A 16707-nucleotide genomic window follows, 5' to 3' on the forward strand; every position below is an offset into this window, starting at 1 on the left:
AAAGTGTCAACTCCATTTTGTTTAACAGTAGTGGCACTTACTCTTTGCTTAAGAGAAGTGCTATTTACAGCTTTCTTCAAAGATGAGTTTTTTACATCTTGCTTGACAGAAGTGTTGTTTACGCTTCGTTTAATAGATACGTTAGCTGCACCTAGTATCACAGAAGTGTTATTTACACTTTTTGTTTCAGAACTGTTATTCAAAGCTTGCTTAACAGAAGTGTTATTTACAGATTTTTTTACAAAAGTATTAATCTCACCTTGCTTCTTAGAAGGGTTGATTGTAACTCGCTTTCCAGAAGCCTCACTGACACCTTGTTTCACTACAATTTTATCTAAGAATTTTCGCTTCTCAAAAGAGTTATTTAACTTTCCTTGTTGATTTTGTTCTTTTGTCTTTTGACTTTCTAAAATGTGTAATAATGTAATAAATTGTAATAATGGCGTAGTATGTTATTTTAAAACTACTTATAGATTAAGTTGTAGTTATAAGCAAAATTTATCTACAAAAATTATTTATAAAAAGTTATTAAAAAAAATTTGCATAATTTAATTAACAATATTACTTTTAGAATGCTAATAACATGTGTTATCACTTTGTAGAAGATTTGTTTTTTTATTCTTACCATTTAGCAATTGGATTTTCTCTCCTCTTTCTTTTCTTCTTTTTGTTCTAGCTCTAGATGCCTCAGGTGACTCTAAAAACAAATTGCTTTAGTTTACCAATTGCACAAGAAACTCATTAATATTTTTAATTTTATAAAAGAAGTTTTAAGTTTTAAGATTTAAGTTTTTTTAAAAGTTAAAAGAATTTAAAATTTTTCAAGATGATTGGCAAGAATGCAAAAAACTCTAGCATTATTTAAAATTAGAAAAATAAATTTGACCTAAAATCTAAAACTTTTCTCTTACAAAATGTAATGTAAAGGTTTTAAGTGTATGCATGAATTAATATTTGTTTTGATTTGATTATTTTTTGTTGATTTAAATTAGAAATACTTATAAGAATAATAATTGTTGTCATTCTTAGTACAAGTGTTTCAATATTATGAAACTTATATCATCATTCCTGTTGTATTTGTGCATTTATTAGTTCCACAACCTATATTGTCAATATGATTTTTCATAACATTGCAATCAATTAAAGCAATAAAACTTAGTAACTCAGCCTGTCAAGTTATCCAAAGGTGCAATAAATTTTTGTTCCAGTAAATTGTCTATGAAAATTAAAAATAATATTTAAAATAATGGATCTTACCAATCCTTGAGCTATTTGTTTAATTTTTTTTTCAATCAATTCAACCATGATATCACATCTTGATTACACTCTTGATGTTTAAATATTACAATTACATTGCAAAACAAAACAAACAAATTAAAAAAAAAGGAAATTATCTCTTTTTCTGCCTATAAAAAGCAAATACTTCAACACAGTTCTTTATCTGCTTCTGAAAAATATTTTATCACACTGTACTAATAACATTTGAATCTGAATATAATTTTATTTTATTAAGTTTGTCTATGCACATTATTGATACATTACTGATTCAAGCAGATAATAGAAAGTTAGTAAACTCTTGTAAGATTAAATAAAAAGACACCATTTGACAATTCCATGCAACTAAATTTATTTCCTTGCTTCTCTGCTAATACAATAACTAAGACACCTCTAACTATATAAAAGACAAAAATATATATATCACTGTAAGCATAACAGATTAAATAAGCCTTTGCTTAGAAGGAGAATACTACAAGGCAGTAGGACATGAAACAGGTTGCACTGATAAAATGTTACCAGTAGCAGAGTGATCATGATAACCATATGACTGACCTGACAAGTTGCATAAATAAAATTTAAAAAAACAAAAATATTAAAACATTAATAAACCACTTTTTTTAATTATAAAACTCATAATATAACATAGGCAAAAGTAATGAGGAAGAAGTGTGGATAATATAGTTATCAAAAGAACATATTAAAACAGAGCTATCATTGCCTAACTCTCAAACTATAAAGACAAGCACTCAAATAATTGCAGTCAATTACAATAAATTGATGCGTAATTAAAAAAAAATTATTTCAATTTTAAGTACTATTAACTATTAAAATGAGTTTAGTTCAACAATATTTACACTGAAGAGTTTTTTTAGTGTGAATTCAAACGCTTTGCATATTAACTGTCTTATTGAGAAAGCTTTAAAAAAATTATGCTTAAAAAATTAGGAAATGTTTAGTTAAGAAAGTACAGAGGTATTTCAAACTCAAAGATCAAAATTGTTAAGAGGTATTTCATATATTAATTTTAAAACAATATAGTTAGCAAGTAAAGCAAATAAGTGAGGCGGTGGTGTACTAGACACAAGAATAGAAAAAAAAGAAAAGAAAAGTTATTTAACTCTATTAAAAAGTCTGATCATATTAAATTATAAATTGATTTCCTAATATATGTAAAAGTTAAAAAAAATTATATATATATGCATATATATATATATATATATATATATATATATATATATATATATATATATATATATATATATATATATATATATAGTTTGTTGTCTTTGGGAAGAGCGGAAGGAAAAAAGTGATTCTTACGCCAACACATACGTCACTTTTAATTACTTTTGACTTTCGTCCAACATTTGCGTGTTGGATGAAAGTAAAAACCATTAATTTAATTACAAATAAATCGTTTTTAAAAAAAACCACAAAAACGCAAATTTAATTGACCAGAATATATATATTTTTTTTTACTGTAAATCATGCGCGGAGTGTTGCTACATCGACTATCTTATAGCCTGACTCGCAAGGGAGTGCTGCTACATCGACTGACAAATAGCCTGACTCGCAAGGGAGTACTGCTACATTGACTGACAAATAGCCTGACCCGCAAGGGAGTGCTGCTACATCGACTGACAAATAGCCTGACCCGCAAGGGAGTGTTGCTACATCGACTGAGGGTTTGGTTGGGGCAGGCAGTCTCTCAATTAATAAAAAAAAATAATTCCGGTCTTGCATTTTAATTTTTACTTTTTGTCAACAAAATATGGAAAAAACTTTCGGACAACATCTACGGGTTGTATATATTTACATATATATATATATATATATATATATATATATATATATATATATATATATATATATATATATATATATTTATGAATACAGTGGACAGCCAAATTATTAGTTACATTTGCAAAAATTATAATACTAACCATAAAAAGCTCTTTTATGTATTCTTATATTAAACTTTTATATAAATATTAGTGCTACTAGCTTAAATAAATAGTTTTCTTTAAAAAGTAAAACACTTATTTAAACACTATTACTATTTTTAAGCATTTATTTAAGAAAAATCATAATACAAAATGTTTTTTAGTATTTAGTTGGGCCGCTTATTGCATCAATTACTTCTTGTATCCTTCTTGGCAGACTTTCAGTGCAATTCTTTACATTTGTTTTTAATTCCTAATCATAATAACAGGCATTATTTAGTGCCTCTATGAGATTTTTTTTGTTGCTTATAGTTTCATGCCTAATTTTCCGCTTAAAAAGTTCACAGGCGTTCTCTATTAGGTTTAAGTCGGAGAATTGCCAAGCGATGGTAAAACAGTAACATCTTTTGACATTAAATATCTTGTCACTGATTTAGCTTTATGGCATGGGGCAGAACAATGCATGATGGGGCAGAAAGATACATTTAGATGGACCAGGAAACCAATCATGTAACTGAGGAATTAATTTAGTAGCTAATACTTTTTTATATTTATCCTGGTTCATCATCCCTTTAACTATATAAAGAAGGCCACTTCATAAGAAAAAAATAGAAAATTATTATTGATACTAAAATCTCAAAGAATGTAAGAGTAGAAGCAAATTTATTCATTTAAAATTCATATTTAATTGCATTTTTTGTGAAAAAATAAACTGTAACTAATAATTTGGCCACCCACTATGTGTGTGTGTGTGTGTTTGTGTGTGTGTGTGTGTGGGTGTGTGTGTGTGTGTGTGTGTGTGTGTGTGTGTGTGTGTATATATATATATATATATATATATATAAATATATATATATATATTTATATATATATATTTATATATAAATATATATATATATATATTTATATATATATATTTACATATATATATATATTTATATATATATATATATATTTATATATATATATATTTATATATATATAAATATATATATATATAAATATATATATATATAAATATATATATAAATATATATATATATAAATATTTATATATATATATATAAATATTTATATATATATATATAAATATTTATATATATATATATAAATATTTATATATATATATATATATAAATATTTATATATATATATATATATATAAATAATTATATATATATATATATATAAATATATATATATATATATATATATATATATATATATATATATATATATATGATATTTATGTAATATTAAAAAGACTAAAATTATTTTAACTTACATTTTAATCTTTTAAATAATTAATAATAAATAAACCAGTTTTACCTTGAACAGTTGTATTTTTGTATCTATTTAGTTTTATTTTCACATTACTTTTATTCTGATGTTGACTGCTATCTATATTATTTTGACTTGATGCATTACTTATCACATCTGTTTTCATAGAATGGTTGCTTATGCTATTCTTCAAAGTGTCAACTCCATTTTGTTTAACAGTAGTGGCACTTACTCTTTGCTTAAGAGAAGTGCTATTTACAGCTTTCTTCAAAGATGAGTTTTTTACATCTTGCTTGACAGAAGTGTTGTTTACGCTTCGTTTAATAGATACGTTAGCTGCACCTAGTATCACAGAAGTGTTATTTACACTTTTTGTTTCAGAACTGTTATTCAAAGCTTGCTTAACAGAAGTGTTATTTACAGATTTTTTTACAAAAGTATTAATCTCACCTTGCTTCTTAGAAGGGTTGATTGTAACTCGCTTTCCAGAAGCCTCACTGACACCTTGTTTCACTACAATTTTATCTAAGAATTTTCGCTTCTCAAAAGAGTTATTTAACTTTCCTTGTTGATTTTGTTCTTTTGTCTTTTGACTTTCTAAAATGTGTAATAATGTAATAAATTGTAATAATGGCGTAGTATGTTATTTTAAAACTACTTATAGATTAAGTTGTAGTTATAAGCAAAATTTATCTACAAAAATTATTTATAAAAAGTTATTAAAAAAAATTTGCATAATTTAATTAACAATATTACTTTTAGAATGCTAATAACATGTGTTATCACTTTGTAGAAGATTTGTTTTTTTATTCTTACCATTTAGCAATTGGATTTTCTCTCCTCTTTCTTTTCTTCTTTTTGTTCTAGCTCTAGATGCCTCAGGTGACTCTAAAAACAAATTGCTTTAGTTTACCAATTGCACAAGAAACTCATTAATATTTTTAATTTTATAAAAGAAGTTTTAAGTTTTAAGATTTAAGTTTTTTTAAAAGTTAAAAGAATTTAAAATTTTTCAAGATGATTGGCAAGAATGCAAAAAACTCTAGCATTATTTAAAATTAGAAAAATAAATTTGACCTAAAATCTAAAACTTTTCTCTTACAAAATGTAATGTAAAGGTTTTAAGTGTATGCATGAATTAATATTTGTTTTGATTTGATTATTTTTTGTTGATTTAGATTAGAAATACTTATAAGAATAATAATTGTTGTCATTCTTAGTACAAGTGTTTCAATATTATGAAACTTATATCATCATTCCTGTTGTATTTGTGCATTTATTAGTTCCACAACCTATATTATCAATATGATTTTTCATAACATTGCAATCAATTAAAGCAATAAAACTTAGTAACTCAGCCTGTCAAGTTATCCAAAGGTGCAATAAATTTTTGTTCCAGTAAATTGTCTATGAAAATTAAAAATAATATTTAAAATAATGGATCTTACCAATCCTTGAGCTATTTGTTTAATTTTTTTTCAATCAATTCAACCATGATATCACATCTTGATTACACTCTTGATGTTTAAATATTACAATTACATTGCAAAACAAAACAAACAAATTAAAAAAAAAGGAAATTATCTCTTTTTCTGCCTATAAAAAGCAAATACTTCAACACAGTTCTTTATCTGCTTCTGAAAAATATTTTATCACACTGTACTAATAACATTTGAATCTGAATATAATTTTATTTTATTAAGTTTGTCTATGCACATTATTGATACATTACTGATTCAAGCAGATAATAGAAAGTTAGTAAACTCTTGTAAGATTAAATAAAAAGACACCATTTGACAATTCCATGCAACTAAATTTATTTCTTTGCTTCTCTGCTAATATTGATGAAATACTTTAACAGTGAGGGCAAAATTAAATGACACATTGCATATTCAGTGGCTCTAAATAATTTTAGGCAAAAAAGTTGTGGAATATTTTTTAAAGACATTAAACAATAAGCAAATTTTTTTTTTTAATAAATTTGTCATATAAAAGCCATGGTGCATTGGTTAGAGTTGCTGGCTTATGATCAAAATGCCAGTAGACCAATACCACCTCTGCAAGGCAGGATAAGTAAAAATTCCTCATTAAATGCTATTATGGGATGCTCTGTGACAAGACCTTTTTTTTACTTTTTAAATGCTTATTTGAAAAATCCTACAAATTTAGCTTTTTGATTTATTTTAAAACATTTGTTTTTTAATTATGTATCTTACAGTAGTAATATTGTATGTAACAAATTAAACAAAAAAAAGTTATTCCAAGAACAAAATACACTAAGAAAAATAAACAAATTAGCTCAAAAAACTCATGAATAACATCAAAAGTATTATTATAAGTGTATTACTATATCCTGTAATAAAACCATACCAGATGAAACCAAGATATTTTATTATTAAAGTTTGTCACAAAATGTTTGAGATTATTTATGCATAAGGGTGTGTAAAGTAAATGAATAGTTAAGTACCCGAAAATACCTCTATGTAGACATACTAATACAATTTGTTGCTCACTAGCCAAAAAATACTTTCTTAAAAAGATTGATAATTTTGTAATGATGCAGAAAATCTATTGCTTTAACTAGACTGAGAAATGAAAGCTCACAAAAAGTTATGTTACTTATTGATTCTGTTGTAATATTTGTATTACAGTTGTAACATATGTTTAACTAAATTTAAGCATTAATTGTATTGCTTTAAGCCTTAAGCGCATTTTTTAGAAAGAAAATAAACTTTAGGGCCTTAAAACCTTTTCAGGGGAGGGGAGAAATACTAACTAGGACACTTGGTAAAGTAGTGTATTAAAAACATAGTGCTAACAAAATGTTTGTCTAAAATATTGTACAAATAACATCAAAATATTTTGTTTTACCACATTATAACTAATATAATCAAACAGAAAAATAACAAAAATAAAAAACTTTTTATTATCTAATTAATCTACTGAACCGTTCTCTTACATAAGTTTAGATGAAACTATTGCTGACTATACTGAGATCTTTTGTTGCAATTGTAAGGTAATGCCTTTGACATGTGGGTAAAATTGACATGTGTTAGATTAAACGTTTTTACTTGACACCCGTTGAGTATTGTTTAAATTTTAACAGATACTGAAGCCAGATGTTGAATGAACAAATATAACTATTTTAATCCGCCTATCAGTAAGTATAAATAACACAATATGGCGGGCATAAATTAATTCTAGTTTTTTTGTTGCAGAAAAATTTTAGTTAAAAGATAAGTAAAACCATATTATAATATCATTTTTACATGTATTTTTATGATAATGTTTCTAAATAATAAGCATTTAAGATTTTTTTGTAGCATTTTTTTTTAAACGCATATTTCAGTTTTGGGGTAACATTGACAGAAATGCTGAAGTCACCCCATGGGCCAAGAACCAAGCAAAAGTTGGTGGAATGCTTAGATCTGATGAATCTTTTACAATTATATAAAATGGAATCAAACAAAGCAATCCCAAAATTGAAAATTAGTCTTAAAAAAAACACCAAAAAGCCTGTCACAAAGAAATCCAACAAAAAATTACAATGCTGCAAGATTTTGTTGGTTTTGACAGTGGCACGCTAACAACAAAACCAACTACTTATCAATAATACTACATGACTAATTAATTGACATGAAATTTTTGTCAAAACATGAGAAAAAATATATTTTCAAAAGATATGTCAATGTTACACCACTTTACTTTACATAGGCCTACTGCTAATTTTCAAAAAACTAAAGTGTAGCTTAGTTCTAATATATATTTAAAATGTATTCCGTATTTTGTTTGTCGAAATTCCAATGATAATGTTACCCCTCACGATGTAACTTTAACATTTACAGCATAAAACATACTACTGTCTATACTAATGTTACCCCATATAGGGGGTAGCATTGACAGTTGAATCCCAACAACAATATTAATTATCTATCAATAATATTAAATAACTAATAAAGTTCTTTATTAGTTTATGGCAACCATTATGGTAACAACATCATTTGTAAACACATGGAAATATTGCGTACCAAATTTAGTTTGTAAGCTAAAAAAAAAAAATTTCTAAAGATGTGTCAATGTTTACATAATTTTTTACTGTACACTTTTCCTTATTTTTTTTCATTTGAAGATGGTCTTGTTAGACTATTGGTTTCATTTTAATTTTACAATAATATACTGGAAAACCAATATACAAACTATATAAAGGCCTCACTATTTGTAACAAGGTTATTAAATACCCAATAAACATAAAAATGTCTGTTAAACGCTGAAACAACATTTAGACAAAATGTTTAGTTGGTCTAAACGTTGTTCATTTATCCATTCAAAATGAAATCCAGAAGGTAGTTGTTTCTAAACATTTAGAACAAATCTCTATTAGTCGTTAAGATAGAAACATATTTTTGACGTATATTTTTTAATGTTTATTAAACATATAATAGCAATTCAAACATATATAAAGCATTGAAATATAGACCAATATTTAATGATTCAAATTGGTCTAATTAATAACATTTTTTTTAAAATGATTCTTTTATTTATTTATCTGTCTTACTTTATGTCTAAAATAACATTATAATAAACTATTTTTATAGATAAACTAAGCATGGGCGTTTCATTTTTCCGTCCGGTAAATCAGTTTCCGTCCATTACCTTTAACGTCCGTTACGTTAAAAAATTTGAACGTACAATATTAACGGAAAATTTCCGTTAAAATTTTTTAACAGACCGATATTTTTTTGTGAATTTCCGTTAATTCCGTTAATTTCAGAGGTGTAACGGATATGGTTTTTGTGTATCCGGCCAGATACGGATGTACCGGATATTTATTTTTATATCCGGCCGGATTTATGCTGATATTGAATATCATTATTTGCCTAATCAGAATAGAATTGAGTAAAAGGATTTCTTTTTTAGTGAGTTATTTTGTATACAATATCATTTAGAGTGACAATAGGCATATTCAATGACAGATTAAAGGGTGCAGCTTTCCCCGGCCCTCTAAAATTGGGACTCAGCAGGGGCACCCAACTTTTTAAATATATGTTATTACAGTTGCGGGTCTAATCTAGCCTTTCGTGAATTATGTCCCTTTTATTGTTTCATTGAATTATTATTATCTAAACTTTTTAAGCTAAATTTCTAATATTTTTAGCTGTCATATACATACTTTCATATTATGTATATTTTATATATATATATATATATATATATATATATATATATATATATATATATATATATATATATATATATATATATATATATATATATATATATGTATATATATATATATATATATATATATAAACATATAAAATATATAAAGGTATATATATTATATATACATAGCAGATAAGAAAAAAAAACTTGTTAAAAAAAATGCAAATGTAGCAAAGTATGTTTCTTTGAATAAAATACATACTTTGCTACATTTGCAAAAATAATAAAAATATTACACTGAATTTCTTAAATGCATAAAAGAATTTCGAGGAATTTATATTTCTACATAATTGGAATTTTGAAATTAAAACGTTTCTTTGAATGAATATTTTGAAATCATTTTTCGAAACAACAAATTTTTATTACGTTTTATTATCTTCAAATTGAGTTTCACAAGTAGTTTTCATTCATTATTTTTAAACTAACGTTCTATTTGTTCTGTAATAAAAGAATAGTGTATACAATATAACGTTATTATCTATAGTATAGATAACAACGTTATATCGAAATAATCATTTATTATTATAGATTCTATACCAACAAATTTTTTGGTATCAAATGTGTGTATTATAATTAAATATTTAATATCAATTGTGAATACGTATAGTTTTATATTTCAGGAAAATTTAATAATGAGGAGCTTTATCTGGTCATTATATAAAATAAATGACGCAAGTGATGCGTATGCAACCTGTAATATCTGTAAAAAAACAATTAAACATGGAACTAAGGAGGCTGGGCAAAAGTGTTTTAGTACAACACCTCTGCATAACCATATTATAATAAATCATCCAAAAGAATATTGTAAAGAGAGAAATAAAAGTGAACAGAAAAGAACAGCTCAGCTCACACCGGCAGTTTTCTCAACTGGTACAACAGAAAGTGAGGAAATCGCTTGTGAAACTTCTAAGCAGACTTCAATAGATGAGTATTTAAAGTCAAAAAAAGTATGGAACATTAATGATTCTAGATCCCAAGCTATTCATCGTAAAATTGGGTTAATGATGACCTTAGACAACCAGCCGTTTACTTTAGTTGAAGATACAGGTTTCAATAATTTAATAAATCATCTAGAACCTAGATCTTCCTTACCAAGTAGAATATATTTTTTCCAAACAATAACTCCTCAACTTTACATGGAATTAAAGAATAAAATTTCTATTAAGTTAAAAAAAGCTTTTCTTCAGATATATGGACATGCCCGATATCTCACGAATCATTTATTTCATTGTCAGGCCACTGTATTGATAAAGATTTTAACAGAATTGATGTGGTATTACATGCTTCTCATTTTTTTGAAAGCCATACAGGAGTAAACATATCTGAAAAGTTAGAAAGTATGTGGGATAGCTGGAAAATTCAAGTTGAAAGACAACACCTTCTTGTAAGAGATGGTGCTAGCAATATGGTTAAAGGGAGTAATCTAACCAAAATTCCATCAATCCATTGTGCCATTCATTTACTTCAATTAGTTGTTTCAGATTCAATCATGAGTGCAAATATTGTAATTGATGTCCTTGCAAAATGTCGTCGACTTGTAACTCATTTCAATCATTCGTCCCTAGCATGTAGCAATTTTAAGAAAATTCAGCAACAACAAAATCTTGACAATCTTTGTCTTGTTCAAGATGTCCCAACAAGATGGAACAGCACTTATTTGATGCTTGAAAGATTAAACAAATTAAAAATTCCAGTTCAACTATACTAAGCAGAACGTTCTGACTTAATGACTTTTTCTACTTTTCAATGGACACTTATATCAAGCATTATTAAACTGCTAAAACCTTTTTTCCAATTAACTCTGGAAATGAGTTCAGAAATAACAACTTTGTCCTCTGTTATTCCAAATATATGCACATTAAATAAATATATGTCCAAATGTCAAGTTGATTTAAGTATTCAAAAAACTCAGAGTCAACTTAAAACTTCTTTAAAAAATCGATTTTTTGCAGACGCAAACAATTTAAAGTCTTTGCACATCACGAAAAATAGATGCTATGTTATGGCTACATCAATAGATCCAAGATATAAGTTTTCTTTTTTTGATGATGATACCAAAAAACAGGCTAAGTATTGGTTAATAAATGATGTTTTATCCTTTGAAAAAACAATAGTTTGTTCAGAAGAAGTAGATTTTCATGTAAATGAATCACCACAATTAAAGTTTTCAGTAAATACTGAAAAAGAAGAAGACTCACTTGAATCGTGTTTTAAAGAGATTATAAATGCAACATCTGAAAAAACGATACCTTCCAAAAAAGGAAAAGTAGAAAAAAAATTGAATGAGATTTTGATTAGAAAAGAAATAAAAAAATTTATTTCTGAACCACTGGTAGACAGAAAATGCTGTCCATTGAAGGCTTGGATGCAAGAAGAACGATTTCCTCTATTAAAAGAAATTGCTTTAAACCGCCTATGCACTCCAGCATCATCCGTATTTTCAGAAAGAATGTTCTCAGAATATGGTAACATCTATGAGAAAAAAAGATCTAGATTATTACCTAAAACAGGAGAAATACTTTTATTTATTCATCACAATGGTAGGAAAATAGATTAACTCTTTTATTTGCATCTACTCATTTGAAATTAGTTATTTGTTGAAATTTTGTTTGTTATTTTCTATGTATTTTTTCTTTCTTATGTAATATAAGACTTGTTGCTTCATAAAATTTGTTAATTGGAGTTACGAGTTACATTTCAGTTTCAAAGTTTCAAAACCTTTAGTTCGATAATCGAACTGTATTCATTCAACCGCGGTTGAATGAATACAACTCCTCATCGTTCATTCAACCGCGGTTGAATGGACGACGAGGAGCAAAATAAATTTCGAAATATACAGTTCGATTATCGAACTAAAGGTTTTGAAATTTTTAGCAAAAATTTTATATAACAGAAAATTTTATAAATTTTTTTTTCAAAATAAAATTTTATAAATATGTTAATAAAAATTTATAAAAATATTATTTTACAGCTTTAATGAAAAATTTAAAACATTTTTGTACATTTGTTAAACTTATAACTCGAGTTTAAATATATAATTAAAAGTTTAAATAATTAAAAAAAAAAAAAAAAGTTTTTAGCCAGGGCCGTACCGAGCCAATTTATCGCTTCGGGCAAGAAAAAAAAATTGCGCCCCCCCTTCCCCACAAAAAAAAAAAAAAGAAAATTAAACGAAAAAAACGATTTATTGATCACAAAATTTATCATATCAAGTTATAAGTAAAATTTGTCATTAAGGTTACACAAACTTTAGTTCAATGTCACTTTTCTGGCTTTTCTTGAGGCAAATTCACTAATGACAACATCAAAATCAATGTTGTTTGCCACTTCATTTTCAATTGAAATTATAGCCAAACTAGACAAACGTTCTTGGCCCATTGTTGACCTCATATAGTTTTTTATGAGCTTAAGTTTACTGAAACTTCTCTCATACGTAGCAACTGTGACTGGTATGGTGAGGAAGATACGAATAGCAATTGCCATGTTGGGATAAGCATCAGTCAAAGAATATTTATAAATGAGCTGCAAAATGTCGATCGGGATAGATTTTTCAAAGTTGTCCATCATTGCGGCAGCTTGATATTTAAAGCTTGCCATTTCTGACTGGAAATCGGAGAATCTAAATCTGCCTTGTAAATTTGAAATAAATTTGCAGCTTTTTTCTTGAGTTCTTCCACTGAACTTTTAGAGAGTGAATACCCACTGAGGAAGTCAAAATCAGAGGATACAGCAGACATCAAACTGCCACTCAATTTGTGTAACAATGCTGTCAAACACAAGGTTGCACTAAGATCCGAATTCTGTTTTTGCTGTGAGAAGGTGAGAGTCATCTTCAGCTTCATAAAGTGCCATCCGCTTCACTTTGCACTTCCTCTTGATTGGAAAGCAACCATCAATTTCACTCTGGTTAGCTTTTTCTGTGGCATCTTTGATAATGTTGTCCACCTCAACATCTCGAAGATTTTGAATGGAAGCCTTCAATCCTTTCATTTTTTTTTTTGCGGCAATGTCAATGGAAATGGTTTTTGACTGAAGCAGTTTGTTATCCCGGTCAATTAGAGAAAGAATTTGACACCAGAAATCCAACAAACACAAAAAACTGAAATCAAATTGAATGAAAAGTTCTTTTGCACTGCTAACTGTGACACCATTTGTCATGGGATTGTGGATAATGGATTCCAAAACTTGAAGAACGTCTTTGATTTGTCTGTGCAATGGTGTGATTGCTTCTTTTTTGAAAAAATCTTGCTGATTAATTAAGAGAATGGATACGAACCTTTACGCTATTGTATTTTCCAGAAATATTAGCTCCATTGTCATAGCTTTGGCCCCGGCAATCGGAAATGGTTAGACCATCCTTCTCCAATTTTTCAGTTATCTCTGTTGCAAGACCTTTTCCGGTTTTTTGGTGAGATTCAATAAAGTCCACAAAGCTTTCCTTAGTTGTGCAGGTTTCATCACTGATGTGGACATACCTGATGATCTGAGTCATCTGCTCTTTATGGGAGGAATCTGGAGTGCAGTCAAACAGAATAGAGTAGTATTTAGCTTCCTTGATGTTTGACAAAATTTCGTTCCTGACTTTCTGCCCAAGTAACTCAATCAGCTCATTTTGAATTCAAGGAGAAAAGTAGGATGTTGTGGTTTTTTTTTGCTTTAACGGACACAATGTGTTCAGCCACTAATGGATAATAATGGCTAATCAACTCAATTAAGCTCAGAAAAATGCCACTGTTTTGTTGACCGATGTCTTCTGTTGTTCCCCAAAGGGCAAGATTGTTCTTGGCACAGAACAAAATTGCATCAACAATCACTTTCAAGATGTCTCTCCACTTTTTCATCTCTCCACTGATAACTCTCTGCAGATCAGAATCCAGGGTCTTTCCTTTCTTGAGGTTTTTTTCAAGAGTTTTCCAATCAGAATAGCATCTTTGGTTTTCATGGTCAGGAATTCTTGGGTTTAGTTTTTTCCAGTCACAAAACCCTTTGTAAATTTCTGAAAAATTGTTGGTTTTTGTTGTTGAAAATAACAAACAGCAAAAACAAAATAAAAAATCTTTTTTGTTGCTGTACTGCAGCCAAGTGCGAACAAATTTTTCACCATTGGAATAAATTTTTTCATACCATTTTGAGCTGAAGTGTCGCATTCTGTTTTCAAAATTACACAGCGTGTTCAAAATTCTCTTCTGTCTTGCTCTGGCCCATACTCAATCAAAAAGCATCTTGTTTTGTCCGTTATTTTACGCTATGCTGCTGGATCCCTGTATTGAAAATTTTCTTCCGAGGCCACTGAAATTTTTGAGATTTCTGAATGAAGTTCATCCTCGTCCATTTCAGCTGGGCCTGAAAGCTGGGCATTTCCATTTTCCCTTGTTGGTTCTGAATCAGTTGTGCAAAATTCTTCTTAACTTTGGCTGATGAAAATCTCCTCTTCAATTAATTCCAAATGATGATCTGAACTTAAGTCAATTATAGGATCTGTTGAATTGTCATTAACTTCAATACAAATATCCTCTGAAATAATTTGTTTTTCCACTGAGTTTGTTACCAACCACTTTTTGAAACAGTTTTGTAGTTTCTCGTCACTTTCTTGGCGCTGTTTTTTTTTCTTCTTAAATTCAGCACCAGATAATTTTTTGGTTCGATTCATAATAGAATCATAATGTTCAAAAGTTATCAAAGGTATGTTAGTGTTAAAGGACGCTCTTTTGTTCAGTAAATGAGCTTTAATATTTAGGAGTTTGTGTCAAGAGGTGGAATTTTAATTAATTTTCTTATCAACAGCAGCAACACCGTGAAAATTTGTTTCATAAACTGATTATTGTTTTTTTAATTTATTAAAATTTGCGCCCTCCCAATTTTGGCGCCTCAGGCCGCGGCCCGGCCGACCCCGCCCTTGGTACGGCCCTGTTTTTAGCTAATAAATTTCAGTTAGTTGACTTTATTAAACTTATTTCATCTTCTAAATGTCATTTTTTATTAAAATAAATAAAGCATATTATCGGTATTGTAAAAGTTTAATATCATTTTTTATATATTAGTTTCTTTATTGTAAAATATATTAGTTTCTTTATTGTAAAATGCCATGTTCCGTTATTTGGGATTATTTTGAAAAAGAACTAACTAATAAAGATGGAGAAGTAGTAGCCAACGCAATTTGCAAAAAATGTCGAAAAGTTTACAAACTTGCTAAGGGTTCAACATCTAGTATGAGATACCACTGGAAAATAACTCATTCATCTTTTTATAAATTATTAGTTGAAAAAGAATTAAAAAATTTAGTTGATCAAAATGATGGCGAGGAAAATAACTATACAGAGACACAAGGTAACTTACAATAAAAACTTTTTAACTGGTTTTATTTTAACTAAACAGTTTAATTGAAAAGTTGTTTTTTAATTTCAGATGAGTATATCGAAAGATCGATACAAGGTCCAGCAGCAAAAAAAAAGAGTTATACAAGAAGATTTAGCTCGCTCTAGTTGTTCAAAAAATATTGGCAAACAAAACAATACAACAGTATTTAAGCCACAAAACAATATAGTTTCTCTACTTTCAAAATATAAAAGTCAGGAACAAAAACAGCTGGTTATTGATCTTAATATCACAAAGTTTTTGGTTTGCGAATCTCTACCCTTCAGTATAGTTGAATCTCAAGGTTTTAAAGATTTTGTTCATAGTTTTAATCCCCGTGCTAATATAAAAAGTAGGACAACATTTTCTAAGTACAAGTTACCTATGATGTATCGGAATATGAAGGCAACATTAGATAAAAAGTTGACAATTGAACTAAAAAATGTAGATAGGGTACGATTTACCACTGACTACTGGACCTCTAGAGTAGTAGATTCATTTATTATTTTAACTCTGCGTTACATTGCTGATGATTACACTTTGAGAAAGTTTGTTATTAGCTGTGAATAGTTTTCAGAACGCCATACTGTTCAGCATATTGCTAATAGAATAGACAAAATTATTGAGT

General features: G+C 27.8%; 1 protein-coding gene across 3 annotated transcripts in view; it reads right to left on the reverse strand.

Moving 5' to 3' along the window:
* LOC136076863 (NFX1-type zinc finger-containing protein 1-like) overlaps nucleotides 1–16707 on the reverse strand; it is a 58417-nt gene that overhangs the window by 28922 nt on the left and 12788 nt on the right. Inside the window, exons 1-7 of one of the 3 annotated variants that reach the window (XM_065790491.1) lie at nucleotides 5951–9118; nucleotides 5319–5390; nucleotides 4953–5099; nucleotides 4551–4844; nucleotides 626–697; nucleotides 260–406; nucleotides 1–151 (exon numbers count right to left, since the gene is read on the reverse strand). The exon at nucleotides 1–151 is cut by the window's left edge and continues 143 nt beyond it. In XM_065790491.1, the coding sequence (XP_065646563.1) occupies nucleotides 1–151; nucleotides 260–406; nucleotides 626–697; nucleotides 4551–4668 (488 nt within the window). In that variant the 5' untranslated portion in view covers nucleotides 4669–4844; nucleotides 4953–5099; nucleotides 5319–5390; nucleotides 5951–9118. Of the gene's footprint in view, nucleotides 152–259; nucleotides 407–625; nucleotides 698–1257; nucleotides 1320–4550; nucleotides 4845–4952; nucleotides 5100–5318; nucleotides 5391–5950; nucleotides 9119–16707 lie in introns of those variants that run through there. The other 2 variants (XM_065790490.1, XM_065790492.1) reach the window with 2 other exon arrangements.

This window comes from Hydra vulgaris, chromosome 02 (genome assembly GCF_038396675.1).
Source record: "Hydra vulgaris chromosome 02, alternate assembly HydraT2T_AEP".
Classification (NCBI taxonomy): Eukaryota; Metazoa; Cnidaria; class Hydrozoa; order Anthoathecata; family Hydridae; genus Hydra; species Hydra vulgaris.